The following is a 26,046-nucleotide window of genomic DNA, read 5'->3' as shown; positions in this document are numbered from 1 at the left end:
TATTTAGAGCATTCTAGATGATCAAAGGGATTAAGGCATTTTACTTTTAAACTTGAATTAAAGAGATGTCCAAGTTCACCAAATTGCTTTGGTAATCAATTGAAAAGGTCTTAATAATTCACTAATGTCATCATTTCATATTCAAAGATGCACTACCAAGTTTCAAGGCTATCTCTCTGTTAGATGTCTAATCAGTCTGTTTTCCAATAAAGTCAGGAATCCCTGTGTATTCAACACCAAAACACTGACTCTCCAGATCTCTAATAACTCTTTTTTTTGATGTTATTATTATTTTTTTCAGCTAGACCTAGAAGTCTTGACAAGTGTTTTCATGCTAACATGCAGAGCTTGCTATTCTGCGACACAGGAGATGTCATTTTCAGGAGAGAAGTCCTGCAACCACGAGATTGTAATAGTTCCACAGTGATCTGATTACTTGGTAACTAAGAACTTGATGAAAAGGCTATTGCTACATGCAGACCTGTCAATTTAGGTTAAGAACAATAAAGTATAAAGACATGTCCAAGTTTCATGGACTCATCTTCTAATTATTTATAAGAGATTTGTTGTGTTAGCAGGAGTCAGAACAGCCTCATCTAGTCAGATGCATGAACACATGTTGGCTGAACTGTTCACCAAGAAACAACTCCCCCTCTGCCTGTAATCACACAATGTCTGCTGGCACAGCAACACAGGACCTGGCATCACAGGGCTTCAAGATCAAGAGACTTATTTTCAACTTGGGCTTTTAATTTTCATCAGTTGTCTTGGGTAACACATGAGCACCTGAAAGAAAGACCCTTTCTCTCTCTTAGTTCAGTCACACAGAAGGAAGTTCTTACAGGAACTGGAACAAGATGCTCCATGCTGGCCAACACCAATGTAAGTACAAGAACTGCTTTGGATACCTGCTGAGCAAGAGCTTGCTGCTTATTTTCCTATGATTATGCTTTATACTTGAAAATACAACAAAATAACAACTGTCACCATGGAAGTGTGATGCTCAATTTGATCATGTTTATGTGCAAGAATTTCATATATATACATATAGACAGACACTTCATAAGACAATACAGACATGAATATGAACCAGTTTACACAGTTGCAAAAAAGACCCTTAGCACTTAAGTACCAAACAAAATGAAAGCTTTGTTGAACACCATACTATGTTTCAAGAAGGCTAAAATTACAACCAAAACTATAAAAAAGTGACTTTTTTGTTTTGAAAGAACTCAAGAGAGCTGATATTCGGGAAGATATTATTATTTCCCTGGATAATAACCAATCATGGAGAATGCAGAAGGAAGACCCAGATGCTCAAGTGTGGAGGTTCACTGCATGAGAGTTACGTCCTTCTATTACAGTCACTAAGTCACAAGTCACCCACAAACTAAAATTGTCAGAACTTTGCCAGCCAAGTAAGGCCCTTTCCTCTATATTCTTGTAAAAAACAAGTTCAAAAAACAAGCAAGTAGTCAACGTGACACAGGCTATCAGAGAGGAAAGACTTTGCTACAGGCAGTGACTTTGTAACACTCTCAAATGAAACTGTTAAGTAAACATATTTCTCAAAAAGAAAGGAGTCACCCAGAATCCCCATCAATGTACAAAAATTCCAACTCAAGAATGCATCAACTCAAGGACTGCCAAATTTTGTTTTATAAACAAAAAAATTACTATGTCACTCTGGACAGAGCAAATTTCAAAGATACAGCTGAAAGGAACTTTTACAAAAAATTGTATGTATTTTATATGCCACCAAAAAAGGTTTTATTACAAATACCAAAATGGTTATTTCTGTACAGGAAACAAATTTGATTTTGCTTTCTTGTATTGGCCCATAGCTCCCATTTCCCTTTGCTGCACTGGCAGTTATCATTGCACAGAGACACCTCAAAGCCCTCAGAGAGAGGCTGACGCTTCACTAGCAAGGAGTTAGGGCAGCCATGAGGAGTTCCATCTTATACACAAAGTTCCGCCCTTCCATTTTGTTCCACTGCACCTCCTTGAACGGCCCCCGGAGATGATTCCACTTGCTGTCCTGCAGGACGTCGCCCTTGGGGAGATCCTTGCACTGGCTCCGTGGGAACTGAACCATGACTTTGCTGCCGCTTTCCGGGCCATTACGGACTGTGGGGAAAGGAGATCTCAATGAGCACTTTTACACTGGAGGCATTCCTCATACTGAATATTCTTCCTGCTGTATTCTATCCTTTACTCCTACTCAATTACAAATATGCTGAAAGCAAACAAGGGAAATTCTCTTCCTTTCTTTCTCAAAGCTTTTTCTCTGGATTTTCTCTCTCATCTCCCACTTCTCTATGATTTTGTTGCTTTCGCACTGCAGGTTCTTGGTTAGCTCAAGACAGAGAAACTTTTAATAAACCCCAAAATATTCACCTAACAAATGCATTTCTTTTTCCCCAGTGATGCCAGGAAGGGCAAAGGCTTCATTGCTCATTCTTTCTTTGGATGTATTCCCCACTATTCTATTGAAAAACATATTGTTTCTAGTGGATTTCTCTCAAAGATACAGGATCTAAGTCATTAGGCAGTTAATTTTAATCACAAAATTCTGTGAGACTAATGGAGGGGTGGTGGTGCTTCACTGGCTTGGATGGGTTCTGTGTTTTCATGCTGGGGACGGGTGTGTGTTGGTTTTTTAAATGAACAGTTAGAGAGGTACCACCTAGCTTTTCCCCCATCTATCAAGCTAACCTTCTATAAAGAGATAACTATCAGGCTGATTGAACATAATTTCTCTTTCACAAATTGATGCCAACTACTCCTCATCACCATGTTCTCCACAGTATGTTTGGAGAATTCTTCTGAGACTATTTTTTTCCAACTCATCTTCCCAGTAATTGCAATGAGACTGATCAGACTGCAGGTCCCCACATTTTCCTTCTTGAACACAGGATGCAACATCTGCCTTCTTTCAGTCCTCAGGAGCCCTTCCTGAGCCTGGCCTTTTAGGATCAAGAGTGGCCTTGCAGTGACATCAATCAACACCCTCAGCAGTCATGGATATATATCCCACCTGGTCCCATGAACTTGTATATGTCTAAGTCTGTTCAAACGTTCTCTAACCTGGTCTTCCACTACTGAGGCTGAATCTTTGTTCCAAAATTTCCCATGAGTCTCACAGATCCATTTCTGAAGGCCAATCTTCAGACCAAAGTAAAGACGGTACTGAGTACCTTGGCCTCCTCCATGTCCTGTGCCACCAGGTACTCTCTCTATTTAACAGCAGTCCCACATTTTCCCTAATCCTTCCTTTGCTGCTGACATACCTGTTGAAGCTCTTCTTGCTGCCCTGTACATCCCTCACCACATTCCTGTCCTATCCTTAGCTTTCCTATCGTTATCAATGCATGCTTGGATAGTCTCTCTATATAAGTAGTTGTCCTGGGAGGGATAATCTCTTGGAGCTTCCTTCCTATGTCATGAGTTCTGCCACGGGCTCCTTGTCCATACATACAGGTCTTCTGTCACCTTTGCACAACTTCCTGAACATTAGGAATAACCATACTTGAGCTTGAAAGAGGTGACCCCTGAAAACAATAATAACAGCACTCCTGGACCCCTCTTCTTTCCATCCCATAGGATCATATCCCGTAGGACTCTTTCAAAAAGATTCCTAAAGAGACCAAACTGTTCTCCCTAAGTTTGGAGTTGTGATTCTGTTGTTTATCTTGTTCCCTTCTCTCAGGATCCTGATGGTTTCTATAATCGCTTTTTTCTATGCTAATAATAATACATATAACTAATTATCTATAATCATATATTATATAAACAAATATTTACATAATATTTATCAAAATAATATATTGAAATAATGTATTCATATAATACATATAATTTTCCACAGTGACTGTAAGAAATATTTTCAAGCCTATGTAAATTAAATCAGGTTTATATTAAGTGGCTTCCTGGGCAAGGTGTTGATTCTATTCTATTTAGATGTCAATTCCATACACAAAACAGATAGTCTGTAGACTTTTAAAGCATATTGTCAATTTATAGCAAAATATTCTACAAACATACATGCTCTCAGAAAGATCTGAGTTCTGTTTGCATGAGGGAACATACCTGAAATGGCATAGTCTCCATTTGGTGATGCTACAGTTATTGCTGATGCATTGCCAATGCTCTCCACTGGCCCCAGACCAACGTGGTTACTGAAACTCAGCACATGCCAGCCCATAACTTTTGCAAGCTGCTGAACTGCATGTACTTGGTGCTGTGACATCTGCAACATAACAATAGGTTTGTTTACTGTTCAATATTTGCAGACCATAGAAAGAATTGCTTATGTAGTTTAGAAAGTCTGTTTTCTGTACAATAATTACTTATAAAAGTAATTTTAAGTTCTCTACTTTCAGAGAACTTTTTTTAATATTTTTGTGTTATTTGGATTTAGACTAGTTCCTCCACAGAAAAGAAGACCACTCTATTATGCAGTTAAATGAATTTTTCATTGGTATATGCTCTTATATTTAAATTTAAATTATTAAATGATGCTTTAAATGATGCTATCAATTTACAAAAATCTTTATTTAGGTCTCAGAAAATTAGTTTGCAAACAATCCTCTATTTCAACAGAAACAAGACTTCTGCTGTAAAATATATAAAAATAAGAGAAAGTATTAGCAGAAAAAATTCAGAAAAAAAAGCTGAGGTCCTCACATGCATGATTATCTCCATTAATGCTCAAGTGTAAGCACTGAGTTCTAACAGCTTAGGAGTTTAAATGCTACTGTTTTCCTGTATCATGACTTAACCCTTCTAACAAGGAAGTATCCAGCACCATTCAGCAGTTTTCTGTGAACAAGTCTGACAACACTTGAGCAAAAAGACACGACCTCAGCAGAATCTGTTTCAACTTGATTTCTGTGTCATGGAGTTTTATGTAACTGCAACAGGCCAACCACTGTTATTAAAGACCTGTATTTGACTATTTATAATGCATAGTGGGGAGATTGTTACTTCTGAATAAAACCAGCAGGTTGCTCTAAGCAATTAAGAAAACAAGAGTTCATTCAAGTATCAGCTGATTTAGTAACAACAGATGTAAAGTGAGCATTAACAGACAATGTTGAAATGACAGTAATTGTGGGTTCATTAAAAACTTAGCTACAGTAAGTTTCATATATAGAATACTTCATTGTCTGCTATGATTACCACCGACTTGCTTCTCCCATAATGAGCAGCATAAAGAAATGCATTTTAAATTGGAGGGAAAAATTACTATGACTACTCACCCTAGTAAAAAATGGCAATATATTTTAGTAACAGTTGCTAAAGACTCTACACAAACATAGTGAAAATTCAGTCATCCAGCTTCCCTTCTCCACTATCTTAATTTGAACTTTTAAATATTTTCTACATAGATGAAAACTAGATTCTAACTTCTTTCTGTTTCCCAAACATCACGAGAAAGGGAAGTATAACATACGTGAGTCTACCTGAGATAAAAGGAAATCCTGCAGTTCTTGCTCTTGATGAGACAATGTAATAACTCTTCCATCTCTATGCACAACTCTGATTTGTTCAACTCCAATGTTCAGCTGTAGTTGAATGGATCTTTGAAGACAAGATCCATATTTATTCAAAAAGCATTAAAACACTTAAGAAAACAGGAAACTAAGAACACAGAATCCCACCCAATCATTGACAAGAATTCCTAAGACAGATGCAAAGCCTACAGAATGGGACAGCAACTCCAAATATTCCAGTTTCATCAGTTACCACAACAGCTGCCTCTATAAGGCAGGTGACATATTCTGTGGCATGCTCCCAGACCTGGCCTACCATTTGTTCAGGTCACGGAAGCTTCACAGCTCCCTGCCTGTCCCACACCCAAGTTTCCTGCCAGTTGTGCAGGGGAAAATGGTGTGTTCTATGCTACAGACAAAACCTGGGCAGCTTATGTACTCTGGGATAAAGACTGGAAATGCACCAATAGTCATTTGCCCCACAGCAGGTTGCCCCATACTGCAGTCACAGCCAGAGCGCACTGCTCTAAGAAAACACTGTTGATGCAGTAATGAATTCACTGCTGGTCAGTCTGCAAGCATTTATTTCTGGAACATCAAATCTCATATTTCAGTAACAACATGCATAATTATTGCATGAATTACAGGAGTTGCACATTTTAGTACATATGCAACCAAGCCAGGACTGAGCAGATTAGCTTTCGATGACCGGACTGGAAGTTTAGAACGCAGCACCATCAAATGATACTTTGTATTCTGTCATCTCTATCCAAAGGCAATTCCCCAACCCCGCCACCACCAAGTGTCCACTCTTATCTTAAATTTCTTCTTTGAGAGAAAACTGTACTAATTAAAGATGTACTAAAGATATCTTCATTAAAGGGTAAAGTGGGTGACATTTTCTTAAGGTGACTGTTCATCCTACAGTGAAGTCAGAAAAACAAATACACACAAATAACAGACTCCTACTTGTCTGTCCGAAGAGAATCTAAACTTTTAAAGCACAATGTAAATACGTGCTGCCTTTGCTTAATGCCTTTACAACTAAAAGGACATGCACTCTCATACTTACTTGCATATCTGCTCATATCCTTGAGAAGTTATTAGAACTTTAACACTGGATTCATAAACATCATTGATATTGGACCAGTGAGCCTGAATCTGAGGATCCTCAATCCGACTCGCCAGACTGTCAATGGTTCGAGCAGTTCTAGAAGATAAAGCCATATTCCACACACAGTAATCCAGGCAGTTTGTGCTGTTATCTTGCTTTCAGGAAGCAAGGAGGTTATTAGATTTAACAGAAACATGTGGATCAAAATTCCATTTCAGCACTGTTCTGGTGCTAATGAAGTACAGTTTATTCTGTACATTTCTCATACATTCTGCAGCACAATTGAAGTGGTATTACTCAGTATTAGCTACTGCACTGCTAAGAATACTAAAAAGGATTTATGCACTTTGAGATAAGTAGGGACAATTATCAGCAGCTTATGTTGCAAGTGTCACAAAGATCTCAAAGAAATCTAGTATTTTTTCTTTTTACTAGCTGAATGTTGTTTTCTCATATTTTTTCATAATGTTTGGTTCTTAGTACTTACAAAAAAAGACCGTATTAACCATGAAAGAAACAGCAGCTAGTTTTAAAAACACTTAAAATAGACAATTGTATTCTATGTTACTGTAACAAGAGTATCTTGTGACCCACCTTCGTCTCAAAAATATATGCTTTGCCTGTTTTATGATCTTTTCCAGAAGTCCTTCATTCGACTGTAAAGAACTGATTTCATTTTTATCAAAAGCCTGGGGCCCTGCAAGTCTCATCCTCTTATGGCCAAAAGGTGCACTAGCTGGATGTGGCATCACTGTCGAGCTCAGGGTTTGCTTGTGACACTGCAACAACCAACAGATGTTATAAAAGGAAGGCACCAAATAATGTATCTGCAAGAAATATTATGTATCCTACAATATGTTGCTTTACATCAGGTTTTTCGAGTGTACATGCTTTCAAAAAGTGGAACTTTTTAACTTTTTCAGCCTGACAGCATTTTAAAGACAGTTCTTCATACTTTGCTTCCTCAATTTATGTGTCTTTCAAACCTTATAGAAAGTAATTAGAAAAAAAAAGTGCTAGCTAGAAAAAATTTGGTACAATGCCAGTAGTTCCAACTAATAAGTCTTCCTTATATACATCTATGGAGACAGAAAGAATGGTCACTTAAAAATAAAGGAAGTATTTCAGACAAAAAAAATTGAAGTACAGAAAGTTTTAGCAGTATGTCCAAAGTAAAGGAAATTCACAGGAAGGGTGGGCACTGAACAAAAGCTTCATGAACCCTAATCAGTGCTTAAAACACTGGACTGTTCCACATGACTGCATGAGTTGCAGAGCCATGCTCTAAAGAGGTGAACACTCTCTGGAACATGGTTTCCATGGTTTAGAGATGCAAAACTGGGCTTCTTTCCTGAAGAGAGATAACCTCAACCTCGTACCCCAGCTTCTGCTAGATTATTCAAGAATCCAAGATGCTGAAGCAGAGAAGTGGACATTCAAATAAACAAAGCTATTACGGCAATTGATTGTTCCTTCATGAGGGTATGGCTGACCAGATGCTCACTGACAGGGCTTGGTAAGCATTATCAGACACAAAAAAGGGCAGAACTGATGAACTCTACTGGAAAAGCTTCATATGGCTTTTCTGAAGTGAGCAGCCAGGTCTGAGGCTAAGTAAAGAACCAGCATGCCAAGAAAGCATTAACTGGAACTCCCAAACCACCCACACCTATGGAAACCCAAGCAGCAGGCTGCCTTCCACAAATGGATGGAGAAGGACTGGCCTCTAGTGGCACTTGGCTGTTATACCAGGGCCACACACTGGGCAGAAGGCTGAACCAAAGCCCCAAAACTCTTCAGCCATATATGCAGTACCTCTCTGATAAGTTGATGCAAATTATGTTCCAGAACATAGAGATGATCCTCTGGATTCTGTTTTTCTGAAGCAGCCTTTTGTGACTTTTTATCATTGGAAGAGTGACACAGAGAAATAGACAGCTGCAAACCTGTACAAAGCAGATGGGAAAAAAAAGATTTTAAAAAGTGAGCACTGACAATTTTCAAGATTGCTACTGAGAACTTCTTCATGTTTTATACTGAGTAGTTTAACAACAAGTATTCACTGTATCAGAGAAAAATCAAAGAATGATGGTGGAGAGCACAGCACCAAAGGCAAGTAAAACTTGATATTCACTGAAGTGTTGACAACTGTGAACTCACCAGATGCATTCCACATCAATTTCTATGACTCAATCCCACACAAAAAGAAGTCCCCAGGACCCCATTCCTTTCTCAAAGAAGGAGTGATTAACTATCAGACACATTTTAAGCAATCCAGAAACATATTCTTTGCATGATACAAAGGGTTGTGTAGCCCTTGTAAGAACAGAGGATTCACCACTGACTGTGAGCCACCTTTATGCTGTTTAATTATCCTCACTGAAGAGGCTTTTAGGTTTTTAGTCTTTTGAGGACTCATAAACTCAAGTCTTAAATTTCTTCTTACATGCAATCCAGGAGCAATGACTTATGCTCAGCTCCAAACTGCCACATGCACATGGCATTACATCTGACAGTTTTAAGTGCTGCTGACAAAAAACAACCACAAAGGAAAACAGAGTACATTAGAAACTACTGTGAATTAGCTGAAATTCTGTTTTTCAAAACCTTTGAAAATCAAGGAGTTTATTTTTTCTTTTGTAAGGACAGAGCGTTAAAAAAGGTGGCATCAATCAGTATTTAAGGAAACAATTGTAGGCTAAGCATCTTAAAAAGCTTCCTACCTGGGAAAGGCTGGGAAATTATCTGATTTTTCACTACAATGTGAGGAATCTGTGATTTAATTTGAACAGCTTCTCGTGACAGCTGGGCAAAAATTTCTTTACATAGAAGAACATTCTGTGCAGTCTCCAACTTTGTCTGCCAGTGTGCAGAACCTGAAAAGTATAAATCAATGTTTGCAGGAGGGAAGAGCAAAGAGAAGCCACCTTTTTGTTCAGATGCCAAATATTATGCAGTAGCCAGGTGTAACCACTAAGATAAAGCAGTCAGTGTCTTATACCCAAATTGAGTATTATCAGAATTTTATCTCAGTCAGTGTCTTATACCCAAATTGAGTATTATCAGAATTTTATCTCAGTTAAGCAAGCACTTGAGAGTAAAACTAAAACTAATTTTGATTCAATTTTACACGTTATATTGCACATATTGTACATGTATATTGTGAAGTGCAACACCCTTATGGAACAGTGTATTACATTCCCATTGCTTTTGTGAAGGCCTCTCTTTATGAACTTCTGTTCCTTAAGTTTTAGTTTACTTTCAATGATATTTCCAGCTTCATTAAATTCACTCTATGATGAACTACCCAGTAATGTTCAGTGCACATATGTGCTTTCACAGTGTTTAGAGACCCAAAATTCTTGGGAGATTCTGGAGTGAGTAAGCACACAAGCTGCATAATGTACCCTCAATACCATATGAAACACCTCATAGTACAGCACTCTATGTTCAGGACAGCACCAGCATCTGTATCAGACAACTGTGAAATAAAATCCTGCCAGTTTATTTCTAACTTTACAGAGTAAAGGATGGCTTTTTAACCCAAAAGTTTACAACTTCCCATACTGGCACATATTAAATGAACCAATGTACTATCACTGCCAGGTGAGCTGTTGGTAATTAACACACAGACCACCAGCAGAGTTTCAGATCCAGATAAAACATTTGAGCAACAGACACAAATGATGCATTATGGGGAGAGTGAAGAGTGAACAATCACTAGTTCAGCTGAATTAATGGGATGTAACTCACTGAAACACAACACCTTGGTTTGATTTCAGTTATGGGCTCAAACTTTTAATGTCTACCAAAAGGGGCTCCAGAATACTCAAAATACAACCCTAATAATTCTGTTTCAGAACTGAATAAACACATATGAAAAACTGAAGGAGCATGCTTTGAAAGCATAACTTCCAAAGCCCAAGCAGCACCCAAACAGAACATTTCAGTTTAAATAAGGGAAATCTTATTCACTCTTCTTCCCAGCTATATGCTGAAATTTTCAAACAACCATCATATGCAAACTCATTCCTTGAGAGCATATTCCTAAAACAACATATGAACTGTACCTGGTTTTGATTTTGGCAAGGGTCTTTTAAAGAGATTGACTGTCCCGAGGTCACCAATGTCTGGTGCTTGTTTTTGAATAGAAACCTAGGCAAGAGGGAGCAGTATTTAATGTTTGTTCTCTGTTGCAAGCATACAATTCTAAAACAAAACTCCACTAGTTTATTAAGGTTTTTCTGACAAACCTTGATGTATGCTGATCCCTCTAAATCACTTGGAATTTGAACATCCAAAGGACAGTAATCCTCAGGTATTTTTTTATCCAGGTCAATGTCAGTGTTCTTTATCACCTCAAATGTGCCATGATGAAGAAAAAGGGAGCCTGAGGAAAAAAGGACAAAGACATACACATTAAATATTGAGCACCTTCTGCAAATAAAAAGCTCATATTTCTGTTTTGGAAGAATATGTAATTCTGAGTCTCCAAATCTTCAGATCTGCACTTGAGTCACATTTCTTAATGACTTCTTAAAAAAACTCAGGTAAATAAGAAAGCTTATGCCACTGTACCAGCATGTCAATCCTCCACTGTGCAATGTGTAATATTTTACAGTAAGTTAACACACAGTATTCAATAATTATGGGAGGAAGTTGAGAGTTTTTTGAAATTGAGTCATTAGGTGCAAGGAAGGAGAAAAAAGGAAAAGATATTCGGTTGAAAAAAGACATAAAGTAAATGTGTGAAGTTTTGCAAGCAGGTAGGTAAAGGTACAACATCCTTATTGATTTAAAGGAATTGTGATGATGTTTTCCTAGAAATCTTAAAACTGTGACCCTGCTCTGACTGTAAAAGGTAACTTCATAGGCAGTCATTAAGGGACTGATAAAAGCAGATATCCATATCTGTCCTAGTTGTACATCTTTTTCATCCAGGACACAGTTCACCTAGTTCAGGGCAAATCAACTAGAAACAATACATAGCCGGGGGTACATCTACAGCTTTTTCATGAACAAATCTCAATTTGTCCTCCCCCTCCCTCACCAATGCCAACAGGAACACAACACATTTGGTTCTGATGCCTGCTTTGTACCTACATCCTAAGTTCTGTGTGATCTGTATTCACTTTGTCACTCCATAATGGCCTCTAGAACCCTGGGCTGCTCACCCCTTTAAATGTAATCCACGAATTAAGGCATATCCTCAGCATCACTTCTCAACTGTAGGAATAACAGGTACAATAATCCACCTTCAACATCACTCTTTAGTCATATGGTTTTGTTTTACCTGGTGTGAATTCTGGGGAGCAGGGAGTGAGACATCATAAGCCTTTTGGGTCTCTTCTAACTCGAGATATTCTAGGATTTTCTAATCTTTGATTAAAAAAAAAAAGTAACCAACTCTTCACTGTTTTTTTTAATGCTTTACACACTAAACATAGATAAAAGCCAAGGATTTACAAAGTCTGCCTGTCAACTGATCAACTACATGGCAAATGCAGCATTGTTTTCCTGAACAAATTCTTAGTAAAATACTACAGTTAGCTTTTAAAATCACTTTCTGGATTGAAGATGCCAAGATATTTTTGCTGATACTAAAACAAGAGTTCTCCCTTTATAAACCTGTCTCATAAATAAATTAACATTGAAATAATTTATTAAGATATATTCCATCTCTTTTTCCAGTTACAAAAAGACAACTTCATAAAATATCCCTTCTTGTGAAAAAAGATCCTACTGTTTACCTGCACTTCTGTAGCTCAGATCACCAAGAATTTTATCTCCCACTTTTCTCAGCTTCCAGTGTTGTCTCAGTCTTAGCAGTTCAGAGTTGAAGTCTCTTTGTCGCTTATTTTCCTGATTTTCAGCAACTGATTTGGATAATCTTTCTGCACCTTTCAACAGGATTTGAGCTGCTCCAGCTAATGACTTCTTTTTTGAAATCAGCTGTAGAAACTGAGGATTCTAGTACCAAAAACAACAACAAGATACTTGCACTTTATTCATGAAAGATGATGATGATTATTATTATTATATAATTTTAATTAATATTTATTTATTATTAGTGGAAACTAACTGACAGTGACTGATATGTTGTTTTTGCTGGATGTCCAGTAATTCATTCAGAATTACTTTCATACCACCATTATACAGTTGGAAGTAGCATTTTGACTTAAAGATTCAGCAAAGAGGCTTCTGAAACTGATCTCAACTCCCATCTCCAGCCTTACTCTGACCCTCAAAGCACTGCACTAACACATCAAAAGGAACATTTTGATAGATATTGTACTGATCACACGTGAAAAAGAAAAGTCCACAGGAATAATATCTTCAGCAACAAGCCACACAAAGCGCTCAACTAGGTACAACATACTTGTTTTGGAGGAAGGGGATCCTGCCCGACAGGATCTAGAGTCATGAACTTCTTATCCTTCACAATGCTAAGAACGTCATACAACACACACATCTCGGTCAAGGCACTTCTTAAGTTGTTCCTCACTGAATCCCAAGGCCAGAGGGATGGCTGGAACTTTACCAACCCTAAAAATAAAACAAAAGGAAGGAAAACCAAAGGGCATTAAAAAGGTACGTGTAAAGCTGATTTTTGAACCACAGGGAGATCATAACGGCATGAAATGACAACAATAGATTTGATGTCGTATTGTCTTTCCCTCTCCAATTTACTGGGGCTGGGTCACGAACACTGTGTCCAGCCCCGGGGGAAAGGCAGGCCAGGCCCAACCTCCCGCGGAGTCGCAGGCCGGCACTGCCTCAGCGCGGCGGGCCTCCAGCAGCCGCATCCCGGCGGGAGGGCTCGGGCTCCCGGCCCTTCTCACCTTCCTCATCCTCCGTCTCGCCCGCCTCGGCCCAGGGCCGGCCCGCCGAGCCCGGCTCGTCCTCCTCCGAGCCGGAGCCCTGGCTGAAGTCGATGCGCTGCGCGAGGCGCGCCAGGTTCTGGGACATGGAGAGCGGCTGGAGGTAGGTCTCGCTGCCATCCAGCCCCACCTCCTGCACCTGCTTCTCGCACGCCGACTCGATGCTGATGCGCACGGCCGGCACGCCCGCCATCTTGGAGCGACCCCCGCCCGCACACGGTAGGGGGCGGGCCCTGCAGGGGGCGGGGCCAGCGCCGGGCGGGCTCGGCCATTTCCGGAGGCGGTCGCGAGGGAGCGGGATCGGTGCCGAGGGGGCTCGGCCATTTTCGGAGTGAACTCGGAAGGAGGCGGGGCCAGAGCCGAGTGGGCTCGGCTGCCTCCGGAGACACTCGGGAGGGGGCGGGGCCAGCGCAGTGAGGGGACGGTGCCGGGCGCCGGAGCTCGGAGCTGCTGTAGTTTGCTTCTCCGGCCTTATTTTTGACCAGAAGTTGGTTTCATGTCCCGTTCTAAACATAACTTCACCTCTAGTTCCCCATGGTCTGCTGTGGCCACTCAGGAAGCTCAACCAAACAAAAGGAAAACATACAGTAACATTGCCATTAAATTACCGTTTAAATTCGGTCCTAACTCCAATGAAACACATACACCAAGTTCTGCCCTTTGACACAATTAAGAAGGCGGCAGCTGACTATTCTCATATTTATTCTTAAATCTGATCAGTGATAATTGAAAGCGTTACAAAAATCAGCGTTTGTACTTGAGGAAGATGCAATCGGCCGGGGCTCAGTCTCTCCCGACGGGATGCGTCTCCTGGGGCCGGTCGATGCGGAAGAGCACCTCGGCGGGCTGGAAGTAGCCCAGGTACTGCACGCTGTCCGGGCTGGTGTCCTGATGGTAGTGCCCTCCTTCCCCGTGGTGGCTGAAACAGTGCGTGTGCTCCACGCGCAGATCAAAGCCCTGGCACCGCACAGAAACCCGTCACCAACGCGCTCATGGGAACAGCATTTAAGTCATGGGATAGTCTATCCTGACACGCATTTCCACACATCTCCAACGTTAAGCAGTGAAAACTTGCAAGACACTTGTGAAACCAGTAAGACAAAAGAATTTAGAAACCCTGACAGCCCCCAGCTTTCGGTGTTAACCTGACTGAGATGTCCTTTTTAACCCCTTTTTCCCCCTACCTTTCTTTCCACTGGCATTAAATAATGCAGTCACACCAAAGAACCCCTACTGGAAATCAAACACCCTTGCACTGAATTGCCACAGGCCCATGTGATAAAGGGACTGTCTCTACTGCAATACTGAGAGCCAGTTTAGATGAATACGGGAAGAAAAATGAATAAAATAGCAACTAACATCCTAAACCATGAGATCAACACAACCAGTTTTATCTATCTTAGAATGGGTTGGGTTCAAAGAGACCTTTACAGATGATCTATTCTAACCATCCTGTCATGGGCTGGGACATCTTCCATTCAACCAGCTTGCTCAAAGCCCCATCTAACCTGGCCTTGAACACTTCCAGGATGGGGCATCTGCATCTCTGGGCAACCTGTTCCACTGTCTCTCCACACTTAGCCTAAAAATTTTTTCCACATGTCCAATCTAAATCTGTTTTGTTTCAATTTAAAATCCTTGCCTCTTCTTTTGTTGCTACATGTCCTGGTAAAAAGTTTCACTCTATCTTTCCTAAAAGCCTCCTTTAAGTACTGGAAGGCTGCAATAAGATCTTTGCAGAGCCTTTTCTTCTCCAGGCTGAACAATGTCAGCTCCCAGTCTCTCTTCAAAGGAAGAGGTACTCTAGCCCTCGGCTCATTTTCATGGCCCTCCTTGGGCCCTGCTCTAACAGGCCCCAAAGCTACATGTAGCACTCCAGCTGGGGTCTCATGAGGGAAAGGATCCCCTTGCTTGACCTGGCCACACCTAGTTTGACATAGCCCAGGACATGATTAGTTTCCTGGGCTGCAAGGGGATAGGGTAGGTGGACCATCGCATTCCAATGCCATAGTGCTATGGCATTGGAATGCCATGGTGTCCTGGTCTTCTTGTAGTGACACTCAAACATTTCCACAACCACAGGCCTAGCCAAGTGCTGTTGAGCTTGCAATGGATGCAGACAGGAGAAACCCAGAGGCATCCAGCACACGAATTGCATTGATTCTGAATGGAGCAACTGCTGATGGATGCTTTCAAAGGATGCCTCAGTGGATTATGGGAAGATACAGTTTAGCCTTAGGCCAAAGGCTGCCACATAATGACACAACAAAATCACACCCTTCAACATATTTAAGCCTACAGTATGTCCCACTTACCTCTGGGAAAAAACATTTTAATATTACTTATGACAGCATTGTTATCTATAAAATAGCCATTTTCATCTAGGGTTTTCTGGTTACTTTTAAACAAATAGTTTTCCTAATTATGAACACCTTAATGGTTTTTTAAACCAGATTGGTGCTTATCCTGAATTATTTGCTGTTGAACTTGGTGCTTGTGAAAGATGCTAGGTAAGTTTCCAGCATGAGGCTTTGCAGACTTTAATTTACATCAGCAACAGGACACATGCTTCATGTCTTTTGACACAGCATTAGCAGAGGGAGTTGTTATGAAAGTGAACTACATAAACAGGTGGCTGAACCACCCTCCATGCTCTTGACATTTCTCCCAGTGTGGCCAGCAGTGAATGTAAACCGTACTGTTGGGTTTGGGATGCAAACACTTGCAACATGCAACAGAACCATGAAATTAATCCACTAGGAACAACCACTATAGGTTTCAGAACAGATTGACCTATCCTCAATTCAAACAATTCAAACAGTTCACAGAAATAAGAAGCTTCTCAATCATTTTCTGAGCTCTGGAAGAGCTGAACACTATATATATATATATATATATACACACTCCCATTCTTGAAAGGAAAATCACATCCAAGACAAAATTCATTACAGGCCTCAGTCTGTACTTAGAAAGGAAAATAAGAGACTCACCGGATCTCTGGAAACTATTACTGGCTGACAAATCAGTGGGGCCTTCATTTCAAAGAATTTGAGCCAGTTATTCACATCCTCATCAGTATTCAGGGGACAAGAAGAAAATTCTGGAGGCTAGAGCAAAAATAAAAGCTTTTTAAGTAAAAGGAAGACACTTGCATCAGGATACCTTTTCTCTAGCAACTTTACTTTTTCCCTCCCCACTATTCTGTTCATTTTCCTAAATGACTGAAAGAAGCTCACAGTGTCCATCACTCTGTTTCTTCCAGAAGAAGCAACTGGAATCTTATGTCTTTTATTGCACAGGTAGTGGGAGAACTACTGAAGTGAGGATGCTCCACCTCCTGGTACATTTTAGAAGCTCAGTTATTTTTTAAAAACTTTAATGCTTCTTATAAGTATCCTCTGAGTTCACGTATTTCATTTCAATTCATTTTACAATAGTTCTCCAGTTCTTTAGCTGCACACAGATTTCAAAAGATGATGGCCTTAATGCCAACTAAAACAGAATTACTAGTTTTGTAACACTGATTTTGTAATGTCAACTCCTGACTTTAGTACCGTGCCCATCCTAATAGCTTATGCATACATTTAAAAATATAAAGTGAAGGAACTAAGATGTTACACCCTGATTTATACTTCTGTTTTCAGGAGGTCAAAGGAAGTTACATGCATGGAGAACAACATACCATAATATGAATCTTTGCTTTCCCCTTCTGAATGATAAACGTACCACCCATCCCAACTGGCTTTTCTCCATAGTGTTTCTCTAAAGTTTGTCTCAGACAGGTCACAAAGTTAAGCTCCCCAGTTCTTCCATTGGCTTTCACTTCAATGACCTGGAAGATAAAGTCAGTTTGTTACTGCCACCTCCTGCTGCAATAGTCTGAAAAGGTCTGTGAAAGCTGTTCTTAAATTCTCCCAAGCTGATAACCCAAGATCACTTTTTGAAAGGATAAGCTTCCATGCAAGTGCTGCTGCATCTTTCCAGTTTGTGACCAGCTCTCTTTTCCTTAGTTAGTTCAATGCTAGCTTTGCCTGTAAAGGGAGCTGGGCAGCAAGAGATTTACCTATGTATGAGACAGTGACTTGAGCAACTCCCTTCTCTCCACCAGCTGGCTTCCACTCTATCAGAAAGAAACGCTGGGTAACAGAGAAGGCTGTTCAGTTTCCATGCAGCACTCGGATTTTCAGCTGTTATGCCAGCACCTCTTAGTGCTGCCTGTGTCAGGAGAAGCACTTGTGCAAAAAACTACCTAAGTGCCCATGTATTATTTACACAAGTAATTGCACCATTACCTTAAGTCACTGCTAGTTTGGATTGGATTTGGATGAATGATTTATGATGGGAAAATTTTTGTAAACTAATACCTATCCCTCAAAAATTCAAGTGCCTCTGTCTCCACTAATTCTTCCCCTCAGTCATTGGCATCAGTTCCTTATTTTTGCATGTTTCTCTTGTGGGATTACTACTTTACTATTATCACAGAATGCTGATAAGAGAACCATGAGTTTCCAGTCAGTCACAAAGCACTGCAAAGTCACCTTAGATGGAAGTACACACCTTACCAGGTTGGCCCTCGCTGGCATAAAGGTTGGCCAACAGTCCAAACTCACAATCAGTGTATTTACTGCTGTACTTCTCAAGCAGGCACCCTTTATCTGCAGGATTTATCTGAGCAATGTAGCTCCCATTTACAGCAGGCTTTTTTTCACTCTTAGTTTGAACAATAGGGATAAACTGGGAAAAAGAATATATAAGAATAAGTCAATAAGAACATGTAAGAATCTGCCAAGTGAGCTGAACTCACATAAATGTGATTTAAGCTTTGGACCATGATCCCACTAAAAAATCCTCTTCATCACACAGCTCTGTCTCTCAGGATGAGGTCTGTACTGGTAAGAAAAATGCACTAATATAGTAATGTAATTGAAAGGTCCAGAAAACAGGTCTACTTTTTCTGAACAATTAAACTTAATGTAATATAAAGATGAATGCTAGTGTTAAAAAAAAAGAAAAAAAAAAAAAGAAAAAAAAAAAGAAAAAAAAAAAGAAAAAAAAAAGAAAAAAAAAAAAGAAAAAATATCTATAGTCTGCATGCAAGTATTGGAATTCTATGTAATACGCTCTCAGTGTACAGTAACAACCACTATTACAGTGGCCCAAATTTAATGTTCATATGGACTATCTCATCTGCCAATAAATCCATCTAAAAGAGACAGTAAGACCAAAGGTTTATGCCTGAAAAAATCTGTAATTAACCAAGGTCTCCATAGGCAATAGTTTTTGTCTCCTACCCCTCCTGCAGTTCATAACTTTCTATGTGGTGTCTTTAAAATTCACAACAGTGAAACAAAGTCATCCAAGAGGGCAAAAGACAGGGAGTATCTCTAAGGCATTTACCAGGAAGTTTGAGGAATATTTCTAAATCTTGGAATTAAAACCTGTGGTCAGGTCTTTGTCAATCAGTTTCAAAAACCATGTTTCTTTCGTGCTTCAAGGTAACCGCATGCTTCCTGAAGAATTACAAGTTAAAAATTAATCTTTATTATCTAAGAAGTATGCACCTCAGTGGATGCCCCTCATCTCAATTCCTTCTAATGTGTTTATGTGTTTGTGGCGTGAAAGTGTTTATTTAATGCATTGTTGTAAATAGGGAATACCCAGCATGATACTGCTCTACTGTTATGATACTTCCATGAATTCATTGACAACCATCACTCTTACATACTGACCTCAGCATTTATTCCAAGAACTTTGGATGAAGCAGCTCCAGCTCCAAGAATGAAAGCTCCAGGCAGCTCTATGTCCTTTGCGACTGTATTTAGGTCATAAACCTGCAAAAGAAAACAATACATCCACCTCTGGAAGTGTCCAAAGCTGGGCTGGATGGGGCCCTGAGCAACCTGACCTAATAGGTGGCATCCTTGCTCACTGCAGGAGGGGTTGAAACTAGACTATCTCTAAGGTCTCTTCCAACCCAAACCATTCTATGATTTTGGTGGGGTGCTCTGATCTGCAATTGTCAGTCTGTGCACTGCAGTCCTGGAGGCATTTAATTCACAACACTCACCCTCATTAAAATTTTGATAGGTTGAACATGGCTTCTGAACAGAATGCTTAGTAATAACAAATTTGGTAGATGTCCATTTGTTTGCTAAAAGATAGATTCTACCTGTATATTCCCTGCTTATTTTATTCCAAGACTGAATTACTGTTCTTATTAGATTTTGTGACATACAACACACATCAGAATCAGTCTCATTAAACACTAAAAGTGTGTTTCACAAGTGTAGAATTCTAGTATCTAGATCCTAGTATCTCTTAGTCCTTAGTTTTGTTTATTGCTTTTCTTTTGACAAATGTATTAAACCCCACAGCTACAGAGAAAAACTCACTTTTTCTTTCTGTACAAGAGGTATGAGGTAAGGAACACCTCCCACATCTGCTATCCTAGGCTTTCCACAGATTCCTGGAAAAATACAGCCAGTTAGCTTGGTAAAATCTTTTTTTCCCAATGATCTTCAATAAGCATGCATCCTAACCCACCAAAGACCTGGTTCCTCAAACTTCTCAAACCTTTGAGAACACTATTTCTCTAGCATGCTAAGATAAAGTGTTGAACTATCGAGAAGTCCAAGGCCTAAGATTATTCACAGTAGGATTTAATGCTGCACAACATGTTGTAAAATAACATTCTCTAAGCATAAAAAAATTTCCCAGAGTGGACAACACCTTCCATTTGCCAGTTCTCCAGTAATGCCCTCACCACACAGTAGAACTCTACTGGGATTCCACTTGCAAAATTTTAGCAAAGCTGAAAGCTATCTCAGGACAATTCATCCCACTTATTTGGATATGTATTTTAAGAAGGGATGAATAAACTCCTGGAGGTGTTTCTTTCACATTGATGCCAGAGGGAACTCAGATGAGTAGCACAGATGACATGTCTGTCTTCCAGACAGCTAATGTAAAACAAGATGAATCCCATTCAGAATAAGACAGGTTCACTTTACTGACATACATGAATGCCAGCAATTTAAAAATTAATGAAAGTACAACTCCTTAGCTTCAGATAGTGATTACCATGGTTCTAAAAAATTTCTCCATCTGAAAGATAACAATGAATTCAAAACCTTTTCAGTACACTAAATCAAGCTTATGAAATAAGTATGTATGCAATTATAGGTTAAGAAAAGAAAAATATCACAAGTACTTAGTAATGACTTGTCCTTGTTCATACATCAACTAGGAAACTAATCCAGAAATGAAATGTAGCTCTCCTCTCATGCATATGCTTTACCTGAAAAACATCTTTAAAGTATCAAAACTAAGAAGGATCATGCCAAAAAAACTGGAGAAGTCTTAGTGAAAGACAGGAATGCTAGGTTACCTTTAGCAGGAAAGTTGAAGGGTTCCTTAGTCAGATCAGGACAGTCTACAACAGAGACTTGAACATCAGCAAAGTTCTCTTTAAGCCCTTTCTGCAAAACTGCAATAAAGAATAATGGCAAAATTATTGACAATGAAAAATTACCAAGAGTCTGACATGTTTCTAACAACAATAAGTGTATCTGTTTGGGCTTTATTTCTGCAAGATACATTATTTATGCTTACCCTAAGTTACTCCATTGATTTAAATGTCTGCAGGCACTTGTTACATTACTACAACACTACTACACTTGTCACATAGCTTCAGAGAGGAGCAGAAGTTTGTGCAGATAATTGTTTGCCACATTAATTAATTTTAAGAATTTAAAAACCATTTTCATTGAAATACACTGACTGACTGCTCCAAGGAGCACTAGGAGCAGCACAGTGTGAAGTCACATGGCTAAACTTCAATCTCATTCAGCAGGGGGTTTGCTTCCAAGAGCAGACAATTACAATCACAGTCAAATATGATGCAAGAGCAAAGGAGGAAGCAAGATTTAGCTGAAGCAACAATCAGTTCTCTACATACATTAACCAGACAGGTTGCAATAGCTTGATTATAATCTCAAACCGTCTCTGCTGTCTGGAAATTTCTACCGCCATGGGATACTGCCTATCATGTTTATGCTCTTGTGGAGATTTTCTGGCAAGTGTCACTGTCACAGCAAGACAGATAATGAATGGTGTTAGTGATAATGAACCAAATTTAAAATTTTTGGTTTACTTCATATCAAGGACAAGTTTTTTTAGGCTCAGAACTTGCAAAGTCACTCAATCAACAGGGAGGATTATCTGAGTGCATTGTTTGGAAACAGCTTCCAAACCTTTAGTGTGGGTAGTGTAATTTTTTAGCTCCAAACCTTTAGTAGTGTATGTGAAGTAGTGTCTTCACATACACTACTTCAAATACTATGTTGAAAGGTCCAGGTTCTTTCATGCCTGGGGGCCTGCTTTGACAGGTGTCTCAAACTAAAGAAAAGAACATCCAGTCTTTAAATCAGGTGGTTCCTTATTTACAAAGACTTTCCTGTGCCTTTGTTTCCTCCAGTTAGGATTTCAGCCATATCATACTTCTTAAGATCAGATTTACCAAGCTCTTGACCAAAAGTAGTAGCTGGTACTTGGTACATTTCTAAATACATCTCAGTACCTTCTGGCATATGGACAAGGACAGTAAAAGGGCACTCCTCAAATTATACCCAAAACCTGAACAGCAACACAATTCCCAGCTTACAGGAGATCCTCAGGACAGATCAGGAAAAAAAAGGAAAATTCTGTTTTGTGATGAAATTTTTCTGATACTCCTTCAAGCTGTTCTACTGCAAATATGTGGTGCTCTCTGCAGCAGCCCTGGCCTACTGCCTCCATCTGACTGGGTGAGAAAAGCACTGGGAACCACCCAGGGCACTGCTGGGACCACACATTCTCAATACATGGAAATGTCACACTGACACAGATTCAGGAAAGTGGCAGACACTGAACTTGAGGATCAATCTGAAAGGCAAAAAAACCCTTTAGTATTTCTGCTGCAGGGGAGAGGCTGACAGAAGGAATAATTTCTTCCTACTAGGGCAAGAAAAGAAACTCATAAGCAACTGGGCTGAACCCAGAAGTCCCTTCCAACCTCAGCCATTCTGTTATTCCCAGCACATCTTGCAAAGGCTTTAGAAAGAAGTAAACTACAGAAGATGTTTCCTGCAGCCCTGTTCTAAGACATTGTCTAAGACCAAAGGAGGAGCCAACTAGGTTCAAACAAGAGGATCTGGCATGACACACAGCATCTTGTCAGCTATGTTTTGAGCAGTCCTGAAAAAGAAAGAAATACTGGAGGGTAGAGGAGGGCAGATGATTCTGTATTTGTAAAGCAGTTTGGTGTGTAGTGGTCAAACTTTCATGACCTGCACACAAATCTGCATATTTAGCAGTTTTAAAGGAATTGAGAGACCATCTGTATGTTTAAATATCATAGGGGCTTGGGGAGGAATCATTGTTTGCTCTAAGAAAATCATCACATATAGAGAAATAGTGCTGTTCTTCACTTCTCAGTGTGCTAAAAGCAGGAATTCTGCATGTACTAGCTGTAGAAAGACTTTGGTATGAGCTTTAAGATAAGTTTGAAGAGTACATTACAAGTTTGTATAAAGTCACATGTTGCATTACTTACCCCCAGCAAGCTCCTCCAGACTTGGGACATGGAAAGCAAACCTTTCAACTTTGGCCATTTCCTGATGGCTGCTGATTTCTTCAGGCAACAAGTTACAGTACAGCACACTGCAGAGGGACTGGTCTGCCAACAAACATAATAGTTTAACAATTTAAACATGCTCCTTTCAACACGTTAATTGTTTTTCAATTTCACTCTAGAATACATAGAAAACACAGAACTGTAGTTCTGGCATCACAGGAGAGACTGACAGCTTCAATACTGATGTTGAATTTCTTATGCATTTTGGGAGAAGATGAGTCTGTCAGCCCTACAGCTGGCTCAGAGCAGTACACATATTGGTCCTCAAGCTGACAGCTGGGTGTAGGGAAAACATATCCTACACTGAATGCAGATGAAGTGATCAGGAGATTTGAGTGTCTTTGTAAGCCTGGAGTCCCAGAAAAGTTTTGAAAGGAACCTGAGCTTTTCTGAGCATATCAGCTGCCTCCTAAGGTCTTCCCAAATTTAATGTTTACTTTTCCAGCACTGGCAATAGTGGACTTTCAACCCGAGCTGTGACATGGTCTCAAATTAATTTCTGGGCAAGTGTTTCCCCTTCCAGAGAGGAACAGGCTAGCAGCAAAATAGAAATCAACTCCAGCAAGTTCTGCAGTATCAGCCTCTGTACACATACAAAAAGTATGTAAAAAAAAAAGTATGTACTGTAACAAAAAGTTTTGAACATGAGTTTAAGAGCCACTTCAGAAATGAAGTGTACTTCAGTCAGCCATGCAAAAGCAAAGCCAGCTAGAAGGGCAAGGCACTGGGTCAGGGCAGAAACAACTGATTGTACACTACCTAAAAATCAGCTGCAGCAATCATTAACTCCTTAGGCACATACTTGCTACACACAGCAATAAAACATAAAATGGGTCCCATTTACCCAGATCTCAGGTGGAAGAAGGAAAACGGGAAATCCTAACTACATTCCTAGATCTGACTGAGTCTTTGTTAGGAAGGACTATGGTGTGAGACAGCTGCTTATGTAGAGTTCTAGCATCTGTTTTTAAAAAATCCTCTTTTATGACTGTCAAAAAATGTAACTGTCCTTAGCCTCTTGAGTCTGCGTAAAGGAAAAAAGAAAACCAAACCAGCAGGAAAAAAAAAAAAGAAATTAGAAGTGTGGGGAGATTGTAGCAGTCACTTAACCGAAATCTTTCAGCTTAGTGCTCAGCCACCCCAAATTACTGGGGGTGGCAAGCAATAGAGAAGGGAAGAAAGACTGCAACCTGTGTATAGTAATTCTCATCTTAGTTGGTCTTATCTGTCTCCACAGTTGATTTCATCCCTCCCCTGGCTCTGGAGGAGAAAACAGCAGGCTGGACTTGGTGCCTCTGGTAGAAGCCTCATGTCAGGTGGAGTGAATCATACCACAAGACTTCTAGTGTGCACCAAGAAAGGGAGTAATTAGCCACAGGCAGAAAGTGAGAAAGTGACAACGTGGCTTTGGGAGCATTGTTTTAGATGATCCTCATCCCCTCAAGAACCTTTTGCCACACCCAGGAGGAGGCTGTGCCAGCACTCAACACATTGGTTGTCCTGAAACAGTCTGAGAAGACAAGCTAGAACTGCTGTTGTGCAAAAGGCAGAGACAAGACTTGTACAGTATTCAAATAAGTTAGCTCCCTCCAATCACAAAAGGAGAGAAAGATTGTGGAAAAATTTGATGTACCAAATCTGATTGATAGACAGTAGTTCTTACCAGGAAAGACACAAAAGAGTAAATCTGTGGCCCACCACTGCAAATATTCACAGAGGAGTGAATTGTGTAGTGTGGGACAGAGAGAACCTGGGACAACAGCACACAATTAAGATCCATCATGGAGGGGTGCAATGACACTGAATTGCTAAGAAGAATTTCAAAGAAAGAACACAAAATATAAAGGGATGATAAAATTATTATAGATGTGGGATGATGCAACTAGAATGGAGGCAACAAGTATGTAAAGACTTAAAAGTCTACTTCTGAAGTGGGAAGAAAACATCAGAGAGAGTAGCCAGGTGCCAGGAGAAGGCAGATGAAACGTGAAACATTAGATTCATTATGTGTGTGGGGTGTCTATTGTCAAAACCTGAATTGAAATTAGCTTGGAGAGTTACAGCCAAAAAGGAGAGGTTATAGGCAGGCTAGACATGAGTCGGGGAGGGGGTGGTGGGGGAAGAAATATTCGTGGAAAAAATTGAAGATGGCAGTTGTGAGAGAGAAATTTAGCGATGACACGAGAAGAGCAAGACATCCACAGATGCAGGAGCCGTATTTTTCGCCTGTGGCGGTGCGAGGAGATCCCGTACGGGACAGAGGAGGGCTGCGGGGCAGCAGAGGCAACTGTTTGAGCGGCTGGGATTTGGGGAAGGGGCAGGTCACTGCAGAGTAGCAACAGGCGAGGCTGGGCTCCGTGGGACAGAGAGCGTCCCGGCAGGCAGGGGCAGCGGAGAGTACGGCAGCGAGGGAGCGCCAAAGGCGGCGGCACGCTTGGCATAGCTGCGGGGGAAGGAAGGGGCTGTTCAGGCTGGAGCTGCCAGCTCGGAGGAGCCGGGGGAAGGACAAGCAGCACAGCAGGGACGGGACGGGAGCCTCTCACCGGGCGGGAAGCCGCGGCAAGCCGGGACCTGCCTGATCTCTGCCACGCACCGAGCGCCGCCGCCGCGCCACCGCACCTACCTGCCCTGCCGCCGGGACTGGCACTGCCGCCGGGACTGGCACTGCCGCCGGGACTGGCACTGCCGCCGGGACTGGCACGGCTAGGCAGGGCTCGGCCCCGTTCGGCCCCGCCCCCGGGCTCGGCCGCCCCGCTGCCACTCCCAGCATGGCGCCATCCTCCTGCCCCTCCTTCCCGTCGGCCCGCGCGCCTCTCGCGAGCTCCCGGCGCTATTTAAGGGGCGGGGCGGCCATTGCGCGCCCTCTGCGGCGGGGCGGCG

At 40.8% G+C, this 26,046-nt stretch overlaps 2 protein-coding genes across 3 annotated transcripts; both read right to left on the bottom strand.

Moving 5' to 3' along the window:
- Window positions 1-995: 995 nt before the first annotated feature.
- MED17 (mediator complex subunit 17) lies at window positions 996-13,718 on the bottom strand. Its single transcript, XM_059466764.1, has 12 exons — window positions 13,455-13,718; window positions 12,992-13,158; window positions 12,363-12,582; window positions 10,866-11,002; window positions 10,683-10,767; window positions 9,336-9,488; window positions 8,428-8,558; window positions 7,207-7,391; window positions 6,571-6,708; window positions 5,469-5,586; window positions 4,093-4,252; window positions 996-2,130 (listed from the first exon to the last, which is right to left on the bottom strand). Exons 1-12 carry the CDS (start codon window positions 13,684-13,686, stop codon window positions 1,925-1,927), a joined length of 1,932 nt encoding a protein of 643 aa, XP_059322747.1. The 5' UTR covers window positions 13,687-13,718; the 3' UTR covers window positions 996-1,924.
- Window positions 13,719-14,178: 460 nt separating this feature from the next.
- On the bottom strand, window positions 14,179-25,926 carry C2H11orf54 (chromosome 2 C11orf54 homolog). 2 transcript variants are annotated; one of them, XM_059466232.1, is made up of 9 exons: window positions 25,790-25,926; window positions 23,086-23,208; window positions 20,881-20,979; window positions 19,886-19,959; window positions 19,223-19,324; window positions 18,051-18,227; window positions 17,176-17,325; window positions 16,484-16,600; window positions 14,179-14,450 (listed from the first exon to the last, which is right to left on the bottom strand). In XM_059466232.1, the coding sequence occupies exons 2-9, from the start codon at window positions 23,141-23,143 to the stop codon at window positions 14,277-14,279; spliced, it is 951 nt and encodes a 316-aa protein (XP_059322215.1). In that variant the 5' UTR covers window positions 23,144-23,208; window positions 25,790-25,926; the 3' UTR covers window positions 14,179-14,276. The 2 variants fall into 2 exon arrangements, with proteins under 2 accessions (XP_059322215.1, XP_059322216.1); XM_059466233.1 differs by having other exon boundaries at window positions 25,808-25,828.
- Between the last annotated feature and the right edge of the window lie 120 nt (window positions 25,927-26,046).

This window comes from Ammospiza nelsoni, chromosome 2 (genome assembly GCF_027579445.1).
Source record: "Ammospiza nelsoni isolate bAmmNel1 chromosome 2, bAmmNel1.pri, whole genome shotgun sequence".
Taxonomy (NCBI): Eukaryota; Metazoa; Chordata; class Aves; order Passeriformes; family Passerellidae; genus Ammospiza; species Ammospiza nelsoni.
Note: the sequence above shows the minus strand (reverse complement) of the source record. Positions and strands in the feature narration are given on the sequence as shown.

Bases quoted from the DNA above. Each gene is read 5' to 3' on its own strand.
- MED17 (XM_059466764.1), bottom strand. From the start codon at position 13,686: ATGGCGGGCGTGCCGGCCGTGCGCATCAGCATCGAGTCGGCGTGCGAG. The intron at 8,559-9,335 runs GTAGGAAGCTTT...TGCTTTGTACAG, and splicing joins AATTTCCCAGCCTTTCCCAG to GTTTGCAGCTGTCTATTTCT. The intron at 5,587-6,570 runs GTAAGTATGAGA...TTGTCTTCAAAG, and splicing joins GGATATGAGCAGATATGCAA to ATCCATTCAACTACAGCTGA.
- C2H11orf54 (XM_059466232.1), bottom strand. From the start codon at position 23,143: ATGGCCAAAGTTGAAAGGTTTGCTTTCCATGTCCCAAGTCTGGAGGAG. The intron at 17,326-18,050 runs GTGTGTACTTCC...TTTATCTTCCAG, and splicing joins GCGAGGGCCAACCTGGTAAG to GTCATTGAAGTGAAAGCCAA. The intron at 14,451-16,483 runs GTGAGTCTCTTA...GTGCGGTGCCAG, and splicing joins TAATAGTTTCCAGAGATCCG to GGCTTTGATCTGCGCGTGGA.